General features: G+C 33.9%; 1 protein-coding gene across 1 annotated transcript in view; it reads right to left on the bottom strand.

Annotated features, from left to right (window-relative positions):
- The window catches only part of LOC131758469 (bifunctional heparan sulfate N-deacetylase/N-sulfotransferase 4), a 256696-nt gene extending 238115 nt beyond the window's left edge, over positions 1–18581 (bottom strand). The window contains exons 1-2 of the mRNA XM_059066616.2: positions 18552–18581; positions 169–1391 (exon numbers count right to left, since the gene is read on the bottom strand). Of these exons, the coding sequence (XP_058922599.1) occupies positions 169–1146 (978 nt within the window). The 5' untranslated portion in view covers positions 1147–1391; positions 18552–18581. The remainder of the gene's footprint in view (positions 1–168; positions 1392–18551) is intronic.
- Between the last annotated feature and the right edge of the window lie 7126 nt (positions 18582–25707).

A 25707-nucleotide genomic window follows, 5' to 3' on the forward strand; every position in this document is an offset into this window, starting at 1 on the left:
ATGGTTAAGGCTCAGTTTAAGTTTTATTTTTAATGCTTATTTTATCTCAAATTTACTGCATCTTAAAGTTTTGAGTAATTAGAAGTCTAAAATATTCAAAATTCTCTTTCATCAATACCACAGAGTTAGTGAAAGAAAAACAATCATGTGATTTATAAATGTTCTTACCTTCACATCTTTGACATTCATCCTTGTTCCTTCCTTCCCAACAAAGATATCATCAATGTCTACAAGGATGTACCTGTCCAAAGACAATGTCAGCCTCTTCCCTGACAAGAAGGAGATGGCATCTATGAAGATGAGCTTGTGCAGCCAAAAGTTTAAGTTGTTGCCGAAAAGAACTCGCTGAATTCCATCATGAAGCCCCAGATCCTGAATCACCGTCGCATAGAGTGGTTTGCTGGAGAAGGATGAAAGGGACTTTTCTGTCTGTAATTCAGTTAAAAGCACAGGCTGGTAGGTTGAATGATTATACTGGAAAATTGTCCAGTCTTCCCCAGGAAGAGGGCCTTTCTCAACCTTAGGGGCTTTGGTAATATGCAGCAAAGGAGACTGAGGGTTGACAAAACAGTCCTTTAGAGCTAGATTATTGAAAAGGTTTAATGGAAAACCTTTTAATTGTGTACTTGGTGAGCTGTTTTCATTAGCTTTATGAAAACCAATTATACTAACACTGTATTCCACACAGTATTTTTCTAAACGCTCTCGATTCCATGAGTCCATGCTGACATACTTCAGAATATTTTCATAAATGACTAAAATATATTTCCCTTTGCCATTATCTGTTAGAGGAGGTATGTCTCCCTTGCCAGGGGCGATGGCCATATGGAACTGAAATCGGCTGGACTCCAAGATAGCGATAATATCTTGACCAAGCTGAGAGTACTGGCTCTCCACAAACAGAAGGACAGCAGGATCAGTTTTGGATGTATCAATAGGTTTAACTGTCTTCAGCTCCACTGACCGATATGGTAGGATTTTAACATCAGTACATTCTGCTGCTGCAGTGGTTTCCATAAGTGTCATTTCCTGTTTATAGCCAGAGTAGAGGAAATAGGCAGAAATGACAATGCTCACCAAGCAAAAGGTGGCTAAGAGAACAATCAATGTTCGAAAACTTCTCCGAAGCTTCATAACAAGATTCATTTTTAAAAATACTGCTTTGGAAGCTTTTTCCAAGTTCTTTTCCTAAAGTGCCATCGCAAATAAAGTATGAAATGGTACAAATGCTACTTCCCACAAGTTCATGTAACCATTGCAAACCATGTAAAATGTTTGCTGGGATTGCAAGCAAGTTAAAGTTGGAGGACAGTGGACTAGGAAAGTAAAAGTTGAAGAGATTTTGAATATGTCCAATACCAAAGGTTGCTGTAGAGTCCTCTAAACATTACCTGAAAAAGAGGAGAAATGTAATGACTAAAACAAAAATAGTCATATAAGTATTGACGTGTATACCTATGCTGACATATAAGAAACATACATATTAAATATAAATTTAGTATGTTAATATGCTAAAATATTAATAACCCGATGTTTACAGTCTAGATTTTACTACTTAGAATGTACTAGATTTTTTTCATGTCTTCAAGAACACAGACCCTATTTAATTTTGCCAAAATATCCATCTATATAGAAATACTGATTGAGATCATTTTTCAAACTAGTCACCTCAAAAAAAAAAAAAGAAGGTAAGAAATAAAGTTTTAGTGTACAATGGTAAAACCATAAAACTTATGGTAAAACCATAAAACCATAAATGGTAAAACCACCTTTTTTAAAACCATAAAACTTGCTTCTGCAAGACTGGTAGACATTATATACATACAGAATTAGGAAATCAGGTATCCGTGTGGGGTTTGGAGCAGTGCTTTTAAGTATCACTTAACATGCTTTTAAGTATCTATTTAGGTATCTGGAGTTCTAAGGTGAGGGGATGATTTTGTCTCAAATACATAGTAGCTACAGGTTTTTTCCTTTAGTAACATTCTTTCCTGAAGTCACAGGGAGACACTTGGCCTTCTTCAGCATAACAGCCAAAATAGAGAGGATTTCTCTTTCACCATTCTTAGAAGCAAAGTGAGAGAGAAGCTACGGGAGAAAGAACAAAATGGGAAGAGGATCTTAAGATCTTTCTAATGAAACAGAGGTCAGAAACCTAGATGAAATGAAAAATCTTGACATGTTTTTCTCAAAGCACATTCCTAAATTTGGCTGATTTCTCTAATTAGAATTAAAATTGTTTTCGATTATTACATTTTATCCAACAGTCAAGTGTTCTATTTCCCTTATCAATTTCTTTTAAAAAGAAAAAAAATTAGAAAAAAAGAAAAAACATTAGAAAGAATTAAAAAAAAACCAGTTTTCCCAAATTGCTTCACCACAAATGGACATAATTTTCCACTATTTTTGACTCTGATTTTTAGTGAATTCCTTCCTATACAAATTTTCTTCATTCTCCTCAAAACTGTGTTAGACTAATTATGGAATTTTCTATTTCCCAGTTTGCCAAAATAGCATCCCAAGGAAAGTAACCAAAATAGGTTATGTTTTTAATCTGTGATACATACACTTTAAGGTGTGTACTATTGATGTACTATATCATAGAGAATCAAATTATAGTGTTTTGTAATATGAGTTGTATATTCCATCACACTGCAAATATTTTATGAGTTTCTTTTTTATTTCTTAATTTGAAGAAACTGAATAATGATTAAAAGAATATTAGATTAAATGATTAAACATAGTATTATATCACTATTTTTATGTTCTGAAACACATTTTTTCTACTTAGTAATTTAAATTTTAAAAATCAACAATAAGTTGAAATAACATTTGTTTTTGTCTTAGATTTTGGAAAAAAAAAGTTAAAACAATCTCAAAAGTCCATGAATTAAAAATTTTAAATTTCCACCAAACATTTTACTTATTCAGATTCCAAATATATTAAGTAGGCCTGAATTTTCCACTTTGAAATAGTGAACCAATTTAAAAAATCTCTCCAGTGACTTCAAATTCACTATAAAGGAAAATTAACTCCACTTACTAGGGACTTACTAATACACTGTTATCAGACATAATTTTTAAGATAATTATTTGCTCCCCCAAAACCTTTCAATTTTTTTAAAGTTCTGTTCCCTTTGAATACAATGAATTATTATTTTACTAAAAAGAAATAAAATACAGTGATAAAAAGGCTTAGGTTTGGTATAAAATATATAAACCAATTATGGTCTATCCTCTACTTTTATGTACGTTTGAAAATGTTCATAAAGTAAATTTTAAAATAAAAATCAAATTAAATTATATATATAAAATAAATATTGAAAGAAATTTGGAATTTGCCAAAGATAGTTATCCAGTCTTTATTATATTCCTTCCCAGACTTCTCCAATCTCATGTATTTGATTAAAAAAATCCATTTAAGGAGACATGGAATCAGTCCCACTCCCCCCCCGACCTCGCATCACCCCACAAAAGTAGAAATCTAATCCACATACTTTGGTGGTTTGTTTAGTATTTTCAGAATGCATTTAATAAGGAATTTGAAAAGAAACTAAGTGCATGCCAAGTTAATATTTGTTAAATCCTTATCTATTCTGACATCAAAAATGTGACTTTTATTTTTGAATGTACAAAGTATGAGATGTCAGTTTTGCATATTAGAACAGCTCATTCTAATATGCAATAGTGAAAAGGAAATAAAAAAGCATATGGAACTAGAATCTGCCAACCAAAAGAATAAATAAAATTTAAATGTGACATTTATTTATAATTAATATGTTCAGAGTTAGAAGAATGATAGATGCAGATTACCACCACTGTAGATATATGTTTGACTCTGTGTTTGTGTGTGTGTATGTGTGTGTGTTAATCGAATGAGTTATACTTCCCATTCAATCCTCCTGTTTATTCTTCCCTAGCAAAAACTGGCCAGTGGAGGTGAGGAAGCCTGAGCAATAAAAGATAATGTAACAAGGAAATTTACTTATGTCCTATGCCTGAGATAAGAAATGATATGGTATGCCAAAGAGATATAGTATATATATTTGGGGAGGAGAAAAATTTCCCCCCTAGCCCACTTGGTTCTTTGGGGTATTCTAACAATTAAAATGAAGAAGAAAAAAAAAAAAAAAAAAGCAAGCAGGAGAAAAACAAAGTTAATTTCATATGTATGGAGGTCTCATAGATATAGGACTTAAGAAGTGACAAAAGCAAGCAGATTTTAGGCAAAGAAACAATAAATTTGAGAGGAATTGACAAGACAAAGAAACTTGGGCTTGGGTACTAGTTAGTGAAGAATCTAAGCAGTTTGTTTACACAGACTTCTCTACTCTGAATTCCCTATCTCTGGTGATAAAGATGTCTCCCTACCTCCTGCTTCAGGGAAGGTGCCTTTAACATGGGAGATTTATTTTCTAATTTCTGGAGACAAAGGAGAGGTAGAGTGTTCTTCTTGCATTGGGTGTTTCTTAAGTAACTTTAATTCCAAATAATCAATATGCCACTTTGGCACATTTGGGGTGTCTGCCCTGAGCCCCAACAATGTATATTGGTCTTTGCCCCCAGTTCCTGGAACAGAGCTCCTAAATCCCTTGTAATTTCCTGGGTGATATGAGTGTCTTTCATCCTAATGAGGTGATACAAGCAGGACCCTGTGGGGCTACTGGGCACAAAAGCCTTCCTGTGCCCCCCATTTCTTTGATTACAGGAAATAGTCTTCGTTCAGCCTCCATGACCTTCCTTGAGTTCCAACCGGCAGGTTCAAGCAATTGTTCATCAGGGAAGGGAGGGGATACAAGACAAGGGAGAAACAACAATCAAGAGAAACCATAGTGCAGCCTTGGGGCAAGGTCCTGGTTCCCCAACAAGGGATACACACAATATCTTTGAGCTGTTTTGCAAATACTGAAACCCCTACCAGGTGGGAGAAGTTAACGCTTAACTTCAATATGGTGCCCACGGGCACGTAGACCCCAGACTGGCTGGAATCAGAAGGTTGATGATGCTGACTCCCACTTACCTCACCACCAACCAATGAGAAGAATGTCTGTGAGCTGATCATGCTCTCTTTGAACCACTACCATTAAACCCCTTACTCCAGGTTGGGACACACAGTTTTGAGGGTCCCTTTGCCTGGCAAAGCAATAAAGCTATTCTTTTCTACTTCATCCAAAATTCTGTCTCAGAGACTTAATTCAGTATCAGGGTACACAGGCTGGATCAGCTTCAGAGGCAACAGTTAGTGGGTTCCTGGATGGGAGCTGGGCACCAGAAAGACCAAACAATAGTTAGAAGCTTGGAACTTTCTGCCCAGCCCTATCCTCTGGGAAGTGGAGAAGGGCTAGAAATGACTGATCACACCAATGCAATGAAGCCTCTATAAAACCTCCCAAAGTATTGGGTTTGGAGAGCTTCCAGGTTTGGGAACACATCTACTCACTGGGAGGGTGACACACCCCCAAATCTGTGAGGACAGAAGGTCCTACTCTCAGGACTGTACCAGCCCTTGCCCTATGGATCTCTTCATCTAGTTGGCCATCTGTATCCTTTATCATATAATAAACTGGTAAAACTAAGTAGGTGTTTCCTTGAGTGCTATGAGCTGTTTTAGCAAATAATCAAATCCAAGGTGGGGCGTCATGGGGACCTCCGATCTGTAGCCAAGTTGGACAGAGCCAGGGACCTACTACTTGTGATTGGATCTGAAGAGGGGAGCAGTCTTCTGGGACCGAGCCCCTAACCTATGGGGTCTGTGTTAACTCCAGTTAGTGTCAAATTTGAATTGTAGGATGCCTGGCTGGTGTCACAAAGCACTGCTTGCTGTGTGTGGGAGAAACTCACACACCTTGTGTTGTAAGTGTTATGAGTGTGATAGTAGTGCGAGAGTAAAGGAGAAACACACAGGAGGAAAAGTAGGTTTTCTATATGCCTATCTAATACTGTGACCATTAAAAAAAAAAAAAAAAAAAAAAGGCAAGGCAAAGTGCAAGGAGGTAGGAACACCGACTTAAGCATCTTGGAAAGGTCAAATAAGACAATCGAGATTATTTTTAAAGACACATGTATGTTAAATGAGTCATATAAAATTAAGAATATTCATTTAAAGATAATGGCGAAGACAGTAAAAAGCTGCTCCAAACGTCTAAAAATTATGTGGCATGCGTTTTTAAGGAGTCTAGGTGATATGTTAAATTTTAATTTTACCTTAACAGGAGCACTTTGTCTCCTTTCCCTTCCACCACGATGTTGGTCTTTTGTTACCGAATGAATGGACAAATGTGTGGATGACTGAGTAAATTGCATCTGTGAAGAACTGATATTTCCTCAAGCACCATACCAAGCAAGTTAAATAGACTTTGATCCCAATTCTGCTAAATCTGGCTTTCACATATCGTAAGAAATCTATTGTTAACAATTTGAAAGGGAGACCTTCTCATTATTTTGGCAACAATCTATCCCGAACTTCCAGTTGTGTGATCCCTGTGCAGACTTTGATGAGAAAAAAAGCAAGGTTTTTTTAGGTGCTGCTTTCCTTGTTCTCACTCTCCTTTTTCTTTTTTTTAACTTCTAATCCTCCAAGTGTGACTCATCATATCAATAGTAGTGGAATAAATAGTTCCCAGAATTTCCCTCTTTTAAGATTAGATAGCATGAAAAATTTATTGTTCTGTGTATCTGTTTTAAAATCGCTTTGACTTATTTCCAAACTGTGTTTATAGATTTTCTAAAATACAGTCTGCAAAGTCCATTTACCGAGGGGTCTCAAGCGTTGTAAATTTTTAGTAATATCTGGTAGCAGCAGAGAAATTAGTGAACAAAGCAACTGCAGGTACTAGAGTGATTTTGGGCAAGAAGGAAATTCAGAAGTAAGCCAGGGGCTAAGAACTGCAATGATTGTATGTGTGATTGTTTCTTTCTTGAACATGAACTGATGAACTATACAGAATGTCCAAGAGGCTCTTAAAGTTCAGCTGAAATTGAAAAAAAAAGAGAAAATATTTACCAGCATTTAATGAGTAGCTACTTCTTGCCAGTCATTATGCTACTTTCTTTGCATTCATCATCTTGTTTAGCCATTATTAGTCTGTTTTTTAAAAAGAAATTGAGGTTTAGAGGGTGTAGGAAAAAGACTGAGATTATACCATGAGTGATTTGTGATGCTAGAGTTCTATTTTCTCACAGTTGCACTGATGAGAAAATAAAAATTAAGTTAGTTGAAACCAAACTCTTAGCAGTTACCGTAATTAAGTACTTTAACCCAGATATTGGCAAGTTTTATTTCAACTTTAAAAATTCAGATATTCAAAGATAAAAATATCTAACAAAAATGCAGAAACATCTATAAGTGAACTGGATCAGATCAAAAGAAGCTGTGTTGTAAGTTGGGATGACATAAGAATTGCAATAATTTGACCACCTTTGACTTTTCATGATACATGGGGGGGGGAAGCATTTTATCAAGTATTCCATTTCTACATGCTTCATGAGATTTTTGTTTGCCCTTAGGGATATTATGAAGAATTAGCTTATATTTCATATAAATAAAGCAGTGTTTTTAATTAAAAACTGTGCTATGTACACAGTTAACCATTCATTCAAATATATTAATGGCACCTTCAATCTCTAGGGGAGAATTCCAAAATTTATAAACATATTTCAAGAGAGATACTCTTTTTTTTTTTTTTTCAAATTATAGGTCAGCACCACATAAAAGAAAAGAAAATAGATGAGAATAGAAATATTGATGTACTTCATGAGGGGTAAAGGTAAATAGTGCTTTAGGAAACATGTTTGTTTGGGGTGTGTGTGTGTGTGTGTGTATTTATTTGTGTTCTGGGTTCCAATGAAAGATTATTTTTTATTCTGAGTCAGGGTCAAATGTTTTTGCGAAACACTACTCAGGAGAGCACAGATCATTCAAATCGTTTAACCTGGTTTTATAAATACTGCAGAGGTTTTAGCTGTAGATGAATGTACTCTCCTATGATTCCAAGTGGTTCCTGAAAATATCCACTATTGACTCATCAGAACTTGAGACTAGGAGTTGGTTGATAACATGTAGTTTGGTCACTTGGCACTCCTTTCAGCTTCCAGGACGCAAAGTATTGTGATATGATTCTTGGCAACAACCAAAGCTGCATATATAACTTTTTTCAAATAAAGGTGTAAAGTGATGAGTAATTGTTATATTTACTCAAAATCAAAGAAGTATACTTATTTTATGATTTTCTGCAATCAGGATATTTTCTACCCTTGTAAATAACCAGTTGACTGTTACTTAACTTTTATACAATTTCATATATTCTTGACTTCAGTGACCTAATATACACTTATTTCAGTCCTCAAGTGTGCATTTTTATCAGTACAACTCCTAAAAGTGTCATTTCAAACATAATGATAACATTACTACCACCACAGTATATTGTAACATCATATTATACTAGGTACCTAGCTCTGAGCTATCAGCTGTATTCACACTTCAAAAGGCAACTCAGTAAATAGAAAAGTAAATTTCAGTTGATTTCTTTTCTCATCATTTCTTAGAGATATATATAGTGCCTATTTACCATTTTCCTAGGTCTTGTTTTTTAAAGCAGAGAAACAATATGATTTTTCAAAAAGAATCCATTTTTATTAAAATCAAACTGTAAATATCTATATATTTATCTTGTTTATCAGAAAAACATGGGAACTTTGAGAAGGAAAATACTAAATGGATATTTATTCTGCTTTGCCACATAAGATTTCTAGATAGAGTAGCAGAAATGCTATTTGTGACAAGTGGGGTGATCTAGTAAAGTAATCATTGTGTAAAACTGTTTGTATTTATATTTAAAATTTCATTATTGATTTTTTTCCCTTAACGCTACCGAAATAATGATATCTCCAGTATGGTCCAGAATTAAGTAGAATTAAACCGCTTTGAAATCCTGTATCTTTCCTAAAGATTCCTGAAATCCAGACAACTCCCCTAGAAACTTGGGATAGATCTGTGGCATCTGTCTCATTTTTGTCTAGATTTGGGGGTAATATTTACAATGGGACATTCAAAATCAAACTAGGACCAGATAAGGTGTCTAAAATTCAATTTTGGATATGCTTCTATTTTCTCCTTTAGGTAAGAAGGAAAGGCATCTATCCAACATTCATTCAATACATAAATGTATCAACCTTTATTAACAGCCTACTAATTTCCAGGTACATCTACAAATTCAGCTGTATATCATCTCATCATAAAAAAAAAACCTACCTTATTTTGCTTTCATCTGTTCTTAATTTCTTCTCTTTATTTACTATCTATTTTTCTTTCATTTCTAGAAAGTCTTTTTTTATTTTTTTAACACTGGATATAAAACTTGTGCTAATGAATTTATTGTGAAGTGTGGCCATTAATCAGCCAATCTATATGACAATATTTCCATTTCCTATCGCCACTTTATTTTCTCTCCATATAAACAATTTACATGGGAGCTACAAAAGACGACTGAGGAAATACAATGGCATGCTTCCTTATTTAGATATAATCTTAACCATTTTCTCTCAAAAGTAGGCTCTTTTTCTATAAATTTTCTCATCTACAAAGGCGAAATGAAAAATACTTTAAAAACTGACACTACTACTTTCTTTGTGCAAGTTATTATATAAATCTCACTACAAAAGCATGAAAAATTTGAAAACCTAGAAAAATAAAAATGAAATGAACATTGCTTAACAAAAACCTCTCATATGTTTCTTCCTAGTGTCTTCTCGATACGTAATTTGTAATCTGGCTTTATGTAGCTGTGATTTCACGACAAACATAATTTTTATCCTACCTTTTAACGTAAAATTATGACATAACTAGTTATGATAAAAGGAACACGTGATTGAGAAGTCCTTCTTATATCCATCATTGCTTTTTCATTTCTTTTCCCCTAACTATATATATACTCTGATGATTTCAATAACTTTTTAAGCCTGGTAGACCCACCACCTAACTCCTCAATTTACGCTACAAAGAAAATAGAAAGTGAGGGTTGAACCAGCTAAACATCACCCAGGGAGCCAAACTGACTCCCATTAATGTTTCCCAAACCTAAGGAAGTATCACCTTACTTACCTACTTGCTTCCTGGTTCTGTGGAAAATATATATCTCTTGTAAAGTTATTATATTTCTTTTCACCCCTAAGTCTTTTCTAGAACTTCAACCTCTCTTTTCTGAGGATTTAGGTAAAAACTGGGGATAATCATGTTAGTAATTCACTATAAACAGCGTTTGCATACGTTTTGTCTGGTAATTACAATATTTTAATATCTGAATGGCTTTAGTCGCCACCATTTGCTCACTAATTTAAGTCTATCTGCCTGTCCTGTATTTATTTTAGTTTAAGACTATAATCTTCTTCACAAATTTTAACTCCCACCTGTGTTCCTAAAAGTTCCTCTCACCGTTGCCCCCTACCCCAGCCCTAGCAACTGCCTTAATCTTTCTCTGGACCTTTAAAGTCAAACTTTTTGAAAGTTTTCTCTTGCAAAATTCTTTCATCTTGTTATTCCTGCACTTTACATGTTGACCCCTTTGCAGTTCTGGAATGACCAATGCTGTCTCTCCTATTTCTAAGTTTGACCAGCTCTGTTTCACTCTTAGAGACTGAGTTTAGATAAAGCCACAAAAAGAAAATCACTCTCCCTCCCCTGCCTTGCAAACGTTAGTTTAAATGAGTTTCAATTTAATTACTCATGAATTCCCATGAAGCCAGGGACTGTGATTTATTCAGAATTGAATCTTCAGCATACGGTAGACCACCTTGTAAGTCATACGTTAACAAAAAAACATTCAATGACACTTAGAGGTGGTCAGGCAGACTTTACTCAAGACCACTGTGATAGGTATAAGGACCACTGCAATAGGGTTTTATAGTGGTGGAGAGAGATGGGCTCAACTCCGAATACAGTATGGGCAAGTAGGAATTTATAGCCAAGGATCAGGGTGGGAGTCAGTGAATGGAAAATTACTAAGAGGAAACAGTCTATGTAAGGGAGGTTCTAGCTAAAACTACCTAACGGGATTCTTGCTAAAAACAGGCTGGGGTTATGAGACATCGTCTGGGGGATGGTGGAGGATGAGGAACCTGATCAGATACTGAGGGTGATCAGATATCGAGGTGGGGGTGAAGGGGTTCTGGGTAAACTGAGTGAGCAGGATTCTTGTGAAAACTAGATTTTGCAAGAAAGTGCATACCTGGGAGAATGTTCAGAAGCCTGCTTAGAGTTTGGTCAAGCAAAGAGTCTTTGTCTCATGCATGAAACAATGTTGATTTATGCTAAATCAGCAACTTATTCACATCTTGCATATATTAAACTTTTTTCTCTACCTCAAGGAATAGCTCAAATGCTATCTTCTCCAGAAACTTGTGGGGTGGGAGAAAAAGTCTGAGCTTCAATTTCGACATTGGGAAACTAAAGAAACGTAGCTGTTTATCTTTCTATTTCCATGTATCCATTAAAAAGGGGAGATTTGAAAGGACTCATTAAGAGATTGATCATCTATGGTCTTTCTTATACTTTTCTATATCATTTGAATTTTCTGCAGGAACCATGAAGTGCATTTATAAAAAGCACAAAAAAATCTAAGTAGAAAAATTTAAAGGAGGTGAATTTGATAACATTAAGGTTGCTTCAAACTCTAAAATTCTATAATGTTGTGAATAATAAGCCTTCCCTATTCATTCTGATCCCTGATAATCCTTCTTCCTCTAAATAGCTGAAGAATGTGTCGTCCATATATTTTTTTGTGATACCCTTACATTTTTGTTAAACTTATTTAAGTCTTCCCCGGATGATTGTGGGTACATTTTCAATAGACTAGTCTGTTTATTAAACTTCTCTTTTCACACTAAACTACATTCCCTCCCCTCAAGCATAACCCAATACTAAACTAGACACATAGTTGAAACTTGATAATCTTGACTACATCAGTTAAATTTATATTCCATGTTAGTATATTTGTAATAGTTCTATTGGAACAATGATCTCAGAATTCAAACCTAAGATTCTGAAAATTGGAAAATCAATTGCACCACATTATCTCTAAGTTTACTTATAACTAAAATATTCTGATGCATCAATTGTTTCTGATGAGTCCAAATTTGTCAGAAGATACACGTAAATAATTCTTTAAAAATACCAAATTCATATTAATCTGTTACTGAAATGAAAAATACAGTACTTGGATTAAAAAGGGTGGCAGGATCCCCAAATGCAAAGTTTTGTCTACTCCTGAGATAGGCACTGGCATCTCTGATCAACTTGAGTCTTCAAGGAGCAGCAGACACACATCCATCCACTTGCCTGAGTTGATTTGCAAAATTTGTTCAAGACCCTCCTGCACATAGAGCACTGGGGGTATAGGAAGGCACAACTCTGTGTGTGCACTAGTGTTTCCATGGTGGGCGCCTGCAGCAGTGGCCTTGCGGAGACACATTCAGTGATTTCTGTGCGGTGAGATTGGTGACAGGCAGGAAAGCCAGGATGGACCTACCATTTGACAAGCCCAAATGAAACCTTGAAGGGCACTGAAATGACTGTGTGATGAGAGAGAAGAGCCAATAATGTAGGTGCTTTATTATTAACCAGAGCCCATGTGTACCTACAGACTGGAAATCTGAGGAAATTGGATTATATTAATGTTGGTATATTTTCCCCCAGAATTTACTTTGTGTCAGTCTTTCATTTTATTAATACAGTGATAAATATGTTGTTCTTTCTGCCTTAATCATTAACTTCCTACTTTTATTTTCTAGATGACTTTTTCTAATAACATTTTCACATAAACCTCAGTCTTACATTTCAGAGAAGGGAAAAGATTTTTCCCTTGGCATAACTCTGGCTACAAAGGACCCATACAGTCACCTCTGCTAATTGAGTGACCCATGCTACAGAATTGTATTCAATATCTTTTTAACAATTAAAAGAATACTTACAACTAATTTTTATAAGTAAAGTTATTATAAATACTAAGATATAAAGTATTATAACTAATTCATAAATTTTACAACTATAATAAAATGTAATATAATTTTTTAAAAATTTTAAAGTAAAATATTAAAAAGAAATAATTTATTCTCAATCTAGTTAACATTTCTTATAACACGGGCCATGCAAATAGGTTAATCAATCATGTTTGGCATTTATGTTTCTAGAATTCAAGATGCTAACCTAAATATTGGTATATCACATTTATTTGAAGAGAGAAAATAAGACATTTGCTTTTAAAATATATTCTTTCTGTACTTCTGAACAATACTTCAATCTCCTAGCTGTTCAACACTAGAGGGCGATATGTTCTTGCTTTTATTGCAAAAATAGACCCACAGCACTTCCTCTCCATAGACAGCTGAAGTGCTGAGTACAGAGCCCACAGGTTACTTTGCTCTTAGGAAAAGCATTCTGCTGTTGACATCAGAGAAACATCAGTAATTCTTAAGGTTAAAACACCAATTATGCCACAATTCTACACCAAATATATTTAGTCAATTCTCTTCCTCATATTTGAAATAAACAACCAATATTATACTGCTTGTATGATTCCCTGTTTCTGAATTCTTATTTCTGTTTTTTAATTAAGTATATTTTTTGCTGTTATACCCAAGATAAAGATAAATGAAATATCACCTGTCCTTAATATTGTGCTAGTTTTTGCAAACTTTTAAGATCTAAATCTTTTACTTAAAGGAACAAAAGTATAATGCCTGTAATGCAAAGATGTATAAAACCAGCTTTGCCATATCTTGTCTCCAAATTAACATTTTCTTTAGGATATACGAATTCTCTTTTTTAAGTAGGTACAATGTATGCTTTTTGTGTGTGAAATAGAGTTACCATTCAGTTTTACATTTCTCTATTATGCAATCATGTTTGTGCAATAATTTCATTTGCCCCCCAAAACATGATTTTTGAAGATATGAATCTGCTTAAATGATTAACTCCTTTTCATAATCTTGAGTAAATAAACAACATAAAATGAATGTTAAGCAAAACTTAAATACAAAAGAGAAACATGAACACTATAATTTAGGTCATCATCCAATTTACTTTACTTCTCAGTTTGATGTGGAAATATAAAACATAAGAACTATATTCAAAATAATTTAGAATTGTGGTTACAATTCTGTTTAAAATGGCATTATGATTTATTTGCAAAGAAAGATTTCTAGATATCAATTTCTACTGCTCACAGTTATATCTTAGAATTGTAGTATTATGTGCTTTCATTATAATTTATCATTTACCTGAGAATCTATAAAAATACCTGTTCATATGTAGCTGCTTTGCTGATTATTTGAAAGATAATGGATCATTAGGAGGTTGTTCGTGCAATGAAATATACTCAAATTAATCATCCTGAGTAATAGGTATAAGCATATAATTTATTTCTGTTCACATTTTGAGATTTTCCCAAAGTTGTTTCCACAAATCAGTTATTAAAAATTTGTTAAAGTATTTTAGAGACTAAGAAATGATGTTCAATATCACAGAATATATCATAAATGAGTATAGAATCACATGGTAGTATAACTTACAAACTATAATTGGAATGAAAACATCAGGATGATTGAAAAATGCAATCAAAAATAGTTCTTAATTAGATTTAGTCATATCATTCTGCTCATGTCACAGTTAAGACCACACACACGCACACACACACACACACACACACACACACACACACACACACACACCAAATCATAAAGGTCCATTTTGAAAAAATGACCATAGACCAAATATTGCACATTCAGCATTGTCAGTATTGAGATCCCGGCAGCTCTTCAAGAGATTCTGTTACTGATGCCTCTGGACCTTGCATATAGGTGAAGACACCCTAACCTAAAGGGAATCTGTTCTGGACCTGCTTCTTCACTTCACTAGCTTCTAAGTCAAAGCCTGGTAGAGGTACATCTGATTACACACTTTTAGTTGGCATGTCCATCCATGCATTGGCTGTGAGAGAGGTTGGGAAATAATTATCTGATATCTAAAGTGAAGAAGTGGAAACTTCTAGGATCGTGAATTTCTCAAACATAGGAAGAATGTTCAAATTGTTGAACAGAGTGAAGATAAAATAATTGATAAAAATGTAAATTAATCTAAAGGATCTTAAATATATAAAATGAGAATAATAAAGCTTTGTGGAGAGAAAATGAAATGCAAGAAAAATATTCAATTAAAAAAGAATAAAGAGGAGAAAAAGAAACCTAGAAAAGGTAGGACTAATGCAAAACAAAAAATATTTAGGTCTGTTTATGTTAGTAATCACACTAAATATAAACTAAATTATCTTTTAAAATCAAAGATTGGCAGTTTGACAAATCCAAGTACATGTTGTTTAAAAGTGACACATGAAAGTATGTGTGAAAGTAAACATCTAGAAAAAGATACATCAGAAATATTTTAATTAAAAGAAAACTGATAAAGCTATCTAAATATCAGGAAATTAGATTCAAGGCAGAAAGAATTACTAGAGATACAGAGATCACTGTAAAACAATAAAAAATTCAATTTACTAGGAAGTCATTAAAATTTAAATTTACGTGCATGTACTATCACAACCTCAAATATATAAAGCAGAACTACAAGGTGTCATTTTAAAATTCCCAATTGTAGAGGATGAATTATGACATTTCTCAGGAATTGATTGAAAAGTTGGTTAGAAGATTAGTAAGTTTAAGAATACCTATAAACATGATTAACAAATTTGGTCTAAAAGACATACTTAAACTATGATAGTCAACAACTGTAGAATGCATACTGAACTTGGAGATATTTACAAAAATTAATAATACTGAGTCCTAAAGAAAGTCTCAATAAATTTCAAAGAACTAAAAGCCACATGGAGATGTACTATAACCATTATGTAATTAATATAGGAACTAATAACAAAATAACTAGAAAATTATCATATATTAAAAATTTAAGAAACATAATTCTAAATAAATTAAGGCAAAGAAAAACATGAATATATATTTTATGTTACAAATAATGTCCAAAATAACATATATCAAAATTTGTGAATTAAGCTATCACAATAGATAAATTTAGAGCCTTAGAAGCATGTACTCAAAAAAAGTATGAAAATTAATGAGCTAATAAGGTAATCATTCTTCTCAAGAAGCTAGAAAATAATAAAATAATACAAAGATGATAGAAGAAAAGACATATCAAAAACGAACTGAAAAATTCAGATAAAAAATACAATAAAAAAACAAATCTAAAACCTGATTCTTTTCAAAAGGCTGATAAATTTGACACATTAAGATTAAAAAGAGATAAATCACACATAAATTACAGGGATGTGAAAGAGAAGATAACTAGCTTTCCTTCAGGCATTAAAAAGATACAAGACAGTTATGGATGAATTTATAAGAACAGATTTTAGTTTTAAAATAATTTAAGTAAATAAACTTTTAAGAAAAGTTAGCTTTATAAAATTGATTTAAAAGAAGCCTCAAAATGAATAAAGTGAAATATAAGAATTTGAATAAATAGTCAAAAATATTCCCAAAAGAACACTCTAGTCACTGATTCCTTCACCTTAAGGTCCTATCAAAGCTTCAGGGAATAAATAATTTCAAACGTACACAATCTTTTTCAAATAAATGAAAAAAATAGTAACACCTGTCAACCTCATTTTATTAGGCTACCATAATCTTGATAGTAGTAAGTGATGAAGGGATGATACGAAAAAGGAAATTACAGGAAATATAATTCATGAATATAAGGTGTAAAAATTCTAAACAAAGTACTTATAAACCAAATTAGCTATTTATAAAAAGAAAGAAATGGCATGACAAAGTTAAGAGTAACTCCCATAGGTTGACTTGTGTCCCCCAAAAATGTGTATGTTGAAGCCCTAGCCCCTAGTATCTCAGAATGCGAACTTATTTGGAAATAAGATTATTATAGATACAATTAGTTAAGATGAAGTCATACTGGAGAAAGGTAGGCCCCTACACCCATATGATTGGTAAAATGGGAAATTATAAAATGGAGACATTCAACACGGACACATGCAAGGGGAGAATGCAATGTGGACAGAGGAAGCAAGGCTCTGTTGACACCTTGATCTCAGACTTCCAACCTCCAGAACGTTGAAACAATAAATTTCTGATGTTTAAGCTACTCACTTTGCCGTACTTTATTATGGTACGCCTAGCAAACTAATTTACTAATTACTAATTATCCTCTCATCCAAACAAAACCATCTTTACCCAACTTCCAGGAAATCATACATTTTTGGTTTTCTATAAGTTCTTAGTCACGTTCTCTGGTTCTTTCCCATCTCCCTATCCTCTAAATGTGGAGTTTCCTGGGTCCTTAGTCCTTGAAACTCATCTCATTTCTATTTACATTCATTTCCTTGGTGACCTCACACTGTTTTATGGTTTTAAACACTATCTATAAGCTGACTTGAAAATTTACATCTCCAGTTAAATCTTTTACTTGCTTCTATTTGTGTGTTCAACCACCTATTTGGTATTTCCACATGGAAATATAATGAATATCTAAAACTAGAACAAAACCAAATCATAAGACCCTACTAAATATATAGTACAGGAAACTCTTCTCGGTACTCCATAATGACCTATACGGTAAAAGAATCTAAAACAGAGTGGATATATGTATATGCATAACTGATTCACTCTGCTGTACAGCAGAAATGAATACAACATTGTAAATCAACTATACTCCAATAAAATTTGTTTAAAAAGACCAAATCTGATTTTCTGATATTTTCTTAACCCCAAACTGATTCCTCTCACAGTTTCCCCAGAGAAGTAAATGATAGATGCGTTACTTTATTTGCTTAGGGAACACACACACACACCCATTAGATTTTCAATCTATTGGCTCTACTTGTAAAATGTATCTAGAATCTGAACAATCTTAAAACCTTCTTAGCTCTCACTCTGTTCATATTAGCATTATATCTCCACTGGGTCATCAAAATACCTTCCTAATTGACTTCTGCCTCTGCTCTTTCCCCACATCAGTTTTTTGGCCAAAGGAATCATTTTACAATGTACATCAGATTAGGCCTCTCTTCTGATCAACTCCCACCCCCAGAAGGACTCCCCCATTTCACTCAGAGTAACAGTGAAATTCATAGAGTGGTCTCTACAGCTCTACCTAGTCTACTACTTCTCTTTCACTGAACTCTCAACAAACCTACTGGCCTTCTTGATGTTCTCTGAATATGCTGTGCTCTTCAGATAACCTAGCTCTGAGCTTCTGTACTTGCTGTTTCTTCTATCTAGAATACTTGTCCCCCAAGTATAAACATGACATACACTCTCATTTCTTTTAGTCCTACTAAAATGTAATATCATTTATATGTGGAATCCAAACTATGACACAAATGAACTTATGTACAAAACAGAAACAGATTCACAGACATAAAGAACAGATCTGTGGTGGCCAAGGGTGAGGTGGGGTGGGAGAAGGAAGGACTGGGAGTTTGGGATTAGCAGATGCAAACTATTATATACAGAATGGATAAACAACAAGGTCCTACCTTGTAGCACAGGGAACTATATTCAGTATCCTGTAATAAACCATAATGGAAAAGAATATATTAAAAAGTATATATAAATATGTATAACTGAATCACTTTGCTGTACAGCTGAAATTAACACAGCACTGTAAATCAACTATAATTCAATAAAAAAGTTAAAGAAAATTAAGCATGAAAAAAATGTAATATTCTCAGTATATCTGCTTTTGGCCTCCCAACGCAAAGTTGCAAGCTCCCTCCCAACATTTTCTAACCTCTTCTTTTTTTTCTTATGGGTGTGTGATTTTAACAATCTATTATACTATATAAACAATATTACTTTTTTTTGCGTCCATCATTTCCAATAGAATCTAGCATTTGAATCAGGGATCTTATTCTGTCTTGTTCTCTTGTATTCTCAGCGCCTATATCACACTTTAAAAGGGAATAATAGATAATTGAATTGAAAAGATAGGTAGGTACCAGAAGATAAAAAGGTCTTAGTCAAAATGTTACAGATTTATAATTGCCTTAAATATTGGACAATTATTGAAACATTTTAATTTCAAGGCTGACACGGTAAATGTTGTTTTTAAAAAATTTTTTTGAGGGAGTAAGAGGACAGACTGGAGCCATAAGGGAGGAGACCAGTTAAAAATTGATTACAATAGTCCATTTAAGGAAATAGAAATAGACAAACAACAAGGTCCTACTGTATAGCACAGGGAACTATATTCAATATCTTGTAATAAACTATAATGGAAAAGGATAAAAAAAAAATTCTTGAAGCAACAGTTAAATAATTAAAGCAGTGGGGCAGGGATGTCAAAGAACTTTAAATCAGTGAAAGCGAAGAGAAGGTGAAGAATTAGACTCAACTCTATATGGAAACACATTATGGCTAAGGAGGCACTCTATGCCAGGTGCTATGTGATATACTTTACTTAAGATATTTCACTTGATCTTTGCAATGAACCTATGAGGGAGATATTACAACCCGTTTGGCAAAGGAGAAAAGCTCTATTTAAGCAGTGTGCTCAAGGGTCATGTGGCTAGAAAGTGGCAAAGCCGGAATCTAAACTTCACAAGCTCACACTCATAACTGCTACCCTATTTTGTCTCTTCCTTTGGAAACAAAGAGACAAAGATCAAGTACTAAAAGAAAAAAAAAAAAAAAAAAAAAAGAAAAAAGAAATAGGGATTTTAAGAAAATGCAAGCAAAGTTTATATGGAAAGCAAGATTCAGAGCAGCCAACACAATACTGAAGAAGGACAAAGTCATCGGACTGACACTAACAAGCTTTAAGAATTAATATAAAGCTGCAGTTATCAAGACAGTGTCGTATTGGCAAAAAAATAGATGCATAGATCAATGGAACAGAATAGAGAGCCCAGAAGTAAACCTACACAAGTTAGTCAACTGATCTTTGACAAACAGCAAAGGCAATTCAATGGAGACAGGATAGTTTTTTCAATACATTGTATTGGAACAACTGGACTTATGTTAAAAAAATATTTGCTACTCAGATCTTACACTCTTCCCCAAAATTAACTCAAAATGAATCAGAAACCAAATTGTAAAATTTTAAAAACTATAGAACTCCTATTAGATAAAGTAGGAGAAAATCTAGATGACTTTGGATTTGCTGATGACTTTTTAGATATGACACCAAAGGAATGATCCATGAAAGAAAGAATTGGAAAGTTAGACTTCATTAAACTTTTTTTTTTCTGTGAAACACATTGTCAAAAGATTGAAAAGACAAGCTACAGACTGGGAGAATATATTTGCAACAGGCATATCTGATAAAGGAAGTTCCAACAAGCTGCCTGCTGAATATATAATAATGGAATTTAAGGTCTGTGCTGGAATGGTAACTTAAAGGGGAGGAAAGGCCATTATATTGAGTGACAGAGCTAAGGAACAGTACATATGGTAAAATGATAGAGGCATACCATTAAGACCATTGACTTTGCTTGAATTATGGTTAGAGGAAGAAAGTCACGGAAGCTACAAGCAAAGGGATGCAAATGTGTCTGATCAAGAACTGAATACTTCACTGTTTGCAGATGACATGATACTATACATAGAGAATCCTAAAAATGCCACCAGAAAACTCCTAGAGCTAATCAATGAATTTAGTAAAGTAGCAGGATACAAAATTAATGCACAGAAATCTCTTGCATTCCTATACATTAATGATGAAAAATCTGAAAGAGAAATTATGGAAACACTCTCATTTACCATTGCAACAAAAAGAATAAAATACCTAGGAATAAACCTACCTAGGGAGACAAAAGACCTATATGCAGAAAACTATAAGACACTGATGAAAGAAATTAAAGATGATACCAACAGATGGAGAGAAATACCATGTTCTTGGATTGGAAGAATCAATATTGTGAAAATGACTATACTACCCAAAGCAATCTAAAGATTCAATGCAATCCCTATCAAATTATCAATGGCATTTTTTACGGAACTAGAACAAATCATCTTAAAATTTGTATGGAGACACAAAAGACCCCGAATAGCCAAAGCAGTCTTGAGGGCAAAAAATGGAGTTGGAGCAATCAGACTCCCTTAATTCAGACTATACTACAAAGCTACAGTGATCAAGACAATATGGTACTGGCACAAAAACAGAAACAGATCAATGGAACAAGATAGAAAACCCAGAGATAAACCCAAGCACATATGGTCAACCAATCTATGAAAAAGGAGGCAAAGATATATAATGGAGAAAAGACAGTCTCTTCAATAGGTGGTGCTGGGAAAACTGGACAGCTCCTGTAAAAGAATGAAATTAGAACACTCCCTAACACCATACACAGAAATAAACTCAAAATGGATTTGAGACCTAAATGTAAGACTGGACACTATAAACCTCTTAGAGGAAAACATAGGAAGAACACTCTTTGACATAAATCACAGCAAGATCTTTTTTGATCCACCTTCTAGAGTAATGGAAATAAAAGCAAAAATAAACAAATGGGACACAATGAAACTTCAAAGCTTTTGCACAGCAAAGGAAACCATAAACAAGACGAAGATACAACCCTCAGAATGGGAGAAAATATTTGCAAACAAATCAACGGACAAAGGATTAATCTCCAAAATATATAAACAGCTCATGTAGCTCAATATTTAAAAAACAAACAATCCAATCCAAAAATGGGCAGAAGACCTAAATAGACATTTCTCCAAAGAAGACATACAGATGGCCAAGAAGCACATGAAAAGCTGCTCAACATCACTAATTATTAGAGAAATGCAAATCAAAACTACAATGAGGTATCACCTCACACCAGTTAGAATGGGCATCATCAGAAAATCTACAAACAACAAATGCTGGAGAGGGTGTGGAGAAAAGGGAACCCTCTTGCACTGTTGGTAGGAATATAAATTGATATAGCCACTATGCAGAACAGTATGGAGGTTCCTTAAAAAACTAAAAATAGAATTACCATGTGATCCAGCAATCCCACTACTGGGCATAAACCCAGATAAAACCATAATTCAAAAAGACACATGCACCCCAATGTTCATTGCAGCACTATTTACAATAGCCAGGTCATGGAAGCAACCTAAATGTCCACCGACTGACGAATGGATAAGGAAGATGTGGTACATATATACAGTGGAATATTACTCAGCCATAAAAAGGAATGAAACTGAGTCATTTGTTGAGACGTGGATGGATCTAGAGACTGTCACACAGAGTGAAGTAAGTCAGAAAGAGAAAAACAAATATCGTATATTAACGCATTTATGTGGAACCTAGAAAACTGGTACAGATGAACCAGTTTGCATTGCAGAAGTTGAGACACAGATGTAGACAACAAACGTATGGACACCAAGGGGGGAAAGCCGTGGTGGGGTGGTGATGGTGGTGTGCTGAATTGGGCGATTGGGACTGACATGTATACACTGATGTGTATAAAATTGATGACTAATAAGAACCTGATGTATAAACAAAGAAACAAACAAAAAAAAAACAAATACTAAACTTTCTTTGGGTTAGTTGTATGGAAATATGTTAATATAAATGTTTCAGACATTATATGAAATTTCTAAAAATCTTATATGTCTGTGATAATGTTATAAGTCATAATTCTAGTTATTACTTTAAAATGTATATCTCAGAAATAACTAAATTTCCTTGTCAACTGCATTATTATGAACTTTCATCAAATCTTTAACTGTGGTCATTTTTAAGTCTCTTGTCATTTACAGACAGTTCTGGGTGTACTCTGATCCTTTTGCAAAAATGTTCCTATAAAAGGGTTTCATCTTCAAGGAATTCATGGAAAAGACTCTGACAAGTACAGGTTGCTGGTAACTGACTATACTGCTGAACTGAATGAATAAGCATTTTCAGAACTCTAATGGAAAACTGATGAATTCATAAAAGTGCTAACAAAAGATCAAGATGAAAAAAATTAATTACATGGGACTGAGTGAACTGATGAGGATGATTATTATTTTTGTGACTTTCTGTTTGAATAAAAAATCTCACAAAGGCTCAGAGGCAAAAAACATACAGATCAATTTTCACTGCAAAGTAAAAGGGCTGTTACAGTGGAGGATTACTGGACTGAATGTCAATATTGTGACATAGCATGAGTGTGTTTCGTGTTTGGTAATTGCAATCACTGTTGCTTTTGTTGTGGTCATCCATTTACAATGCTTGGTGTCAGTTTATTTATCTCTTGTAAAAATAAAATACAGTGTGTGTGTGTGTGTGAAAAAAATTAAAAAATAAAAGGGCTCTAAAAAAAAAAGAATTGAATACTATTTATGAGTCAAGAAACTGAAAATTGACCTTGACTTTGGTGACCTTAGCAAAATGTCTGGTGGTGTAGTGAAGTCAAGGAGAAGATTAAACTAAGTGGAGAAGGAAGTAGGTGGTGAACAAGTTGAGAATAGCTGCAAGTTAAAAGAAAAAGAAAGTGAAAGAATGAATATAAATACAAAATTTGTTTCCAAGTGAGAACTCTAAGGGTATGCTATGAGATATAAGCAAAAGGAGAGAGTCCTATGAACATGAAGTTATTAAGAGAGGATTTGGAGAGGGAAGTCAATTGTTCTAATCATTGAAGAATGAGATGATTTGGATTTTGAGGGGAGAGGAAAGAGATTTGAAACGGAGAAGAAAACCAAGATTCAGGACCAGCAGGGTAATGACAGGACCAATTTTGTCTTTGGAATTCCAATATAGTATTAATTTTCTGTGCTTTTCTCCATACATTTCAGTTAAATCAACTTATAGCCAGCAGCAATAAAATGACTGTCATCAACTGATAATTGCTTTGGGTTAGCTCAGTAACCATTCTTTAAATACTATTATTATATTTAGCATTGATCTGCATCCTTGTTAATAGTCTCAGCAGACAATCATGGAAGCAGTTATCCATGAAACATAAAATGCTCCCTTAGCTTTCATATTCTTACTGGCAAGGGAACTATAAGATATAGAGATGAATGAATGAAGTTATAACATAGAAGTGTACTTCTTGACCTATGAGTGAAGAGAGGAGAGAGAAAACGAATTTTGCCTAGTATTTAACATCAAAGTTTAATTTCAAGAAATCACTAAGGAATTCATTAAACTATTAGTTGTTTAAACTTTTGTAATTATTGGCTTGTTATCTGTGACTTTAATGTGTTACTAATAGTGTTACACTTATATTCACAAGTTACATTAAAATCCAGTCTCTTAGAAGCTACACTTTTAATATTTTAATTATTCTCCTTTTGAATTAAGGTATTTCTTTATCATTATTAATAGAATTTGCCTACAGCAGAAGTAACAAAAGATTACTTCTCTTAAAATTCATTTCAACAATCACTTCTCTACCACTGACTTTCTTACCTAGAGACTCAATACATAAATGCCTGGAGAAAATTTAGATTGTTTTGTTTTTTTCTAGTTTATAGGAAGTTCTAGTAGGTTTTGTTTTTCATTATATTATCTAACTATCAGGATACTATTGTGTAACATGATAGACTACTGACTTCGAGCTGCTTGTAATGGAAAATAAACTCTTTTCAAATGGACACTTTTATCCTGTGTACAAACAACTATAAATTCCAATATTCAAAATTATTATGCAAAGAACACAGGGAATGAATGAATGGAGAACTTAACGCACAGAAACTTGAAGAGAACTGTCCAATGTCACACAGCTCACATGAACCCACATTTTCTGATTGATTCTATATCTCCTTCTCCATTACTGCTGTTCTGCATCCATACCCTAAATATCAAGAAGTAGAATTTCATTGTCATGAGCAAGACTTATAAAGAACTTTATTGAAATGAAAATATTGAGTTTTGTTGATGATTTCTTTCCTAATTGTGGATTTTATCGTTACTAAAATAAACAAATAATTGTTTATTTTATCATTACTATTTCCACCTTTTACTTATTTCTCTTACTTCAGAGCATTCTTAATTTTACACAGCACAAAACAGTTAGGATAATCCTTTACCAAAGAAAGACATGCTCCATTCAGTTTCACAGGTGATCTGTGCCTATTTTATTTTATTTATTTATTTTTATTATTTTTTTTATTTTTTGGCGGTACGCGGGCCTCTCACTGTTGTGGTCTCTCCCGTTGCGGAGCACAGGCTCCGGACGCGCAGGCTCAGCGGCCATGGCTCACGGGCCCAGCCGCTCCGCAGCATGTGGGATCTTCCCGGACCGGGGCGCGAACCCGCGTCCCCTGCATCGGCAGGCGGATTCTCAACCACTGCGCCACCAGGGAAGCCCTATTTTATTTTTTTATCTAATTGCTTTATAGCTTATGTAATGTTTAACTTTTAGATACTGCAGAATAAAACACCAGCTTGGCCATCAACAGAAATAACACGACTGGTCACATATAAATATACCCCATATAGAATTTCACCCTCCCACTCAAAACTGATCCAGGATACACAATTCTCAAAGTTTGAAAAAAGCATGATAAAAACTCATGAGAAGAGACTTGGAATGATTTCAAGCATTCTGCTACTTGTCAGAGGCAACATTTCTTGAGATGCTCCTATTTTAATACTTGATGAGTGGAATCTAGAATTATTACAAATGTTACTTATGAACGCTTTAAAAGGATGCTAGGCACACTACCAAAATAATTCACTTAGGAAGCCTATTTGGTATAAAAAAAATA

This window comes from Kogia breviceps, chromosome 6 (genome assembly GCF_026419965.1).
Source record: "Kogia breviceps isolate mKogBre1 chromosome 6, mKogBre1 haplotype 1, whole genome shotgun sequence".
Classification (NCBI taxonomy): Eukaryota; Metazoa; Chordata; class Mammalia; order Artiodactyla; family Physeteridae; genus Kogia; species Kogia breviceps.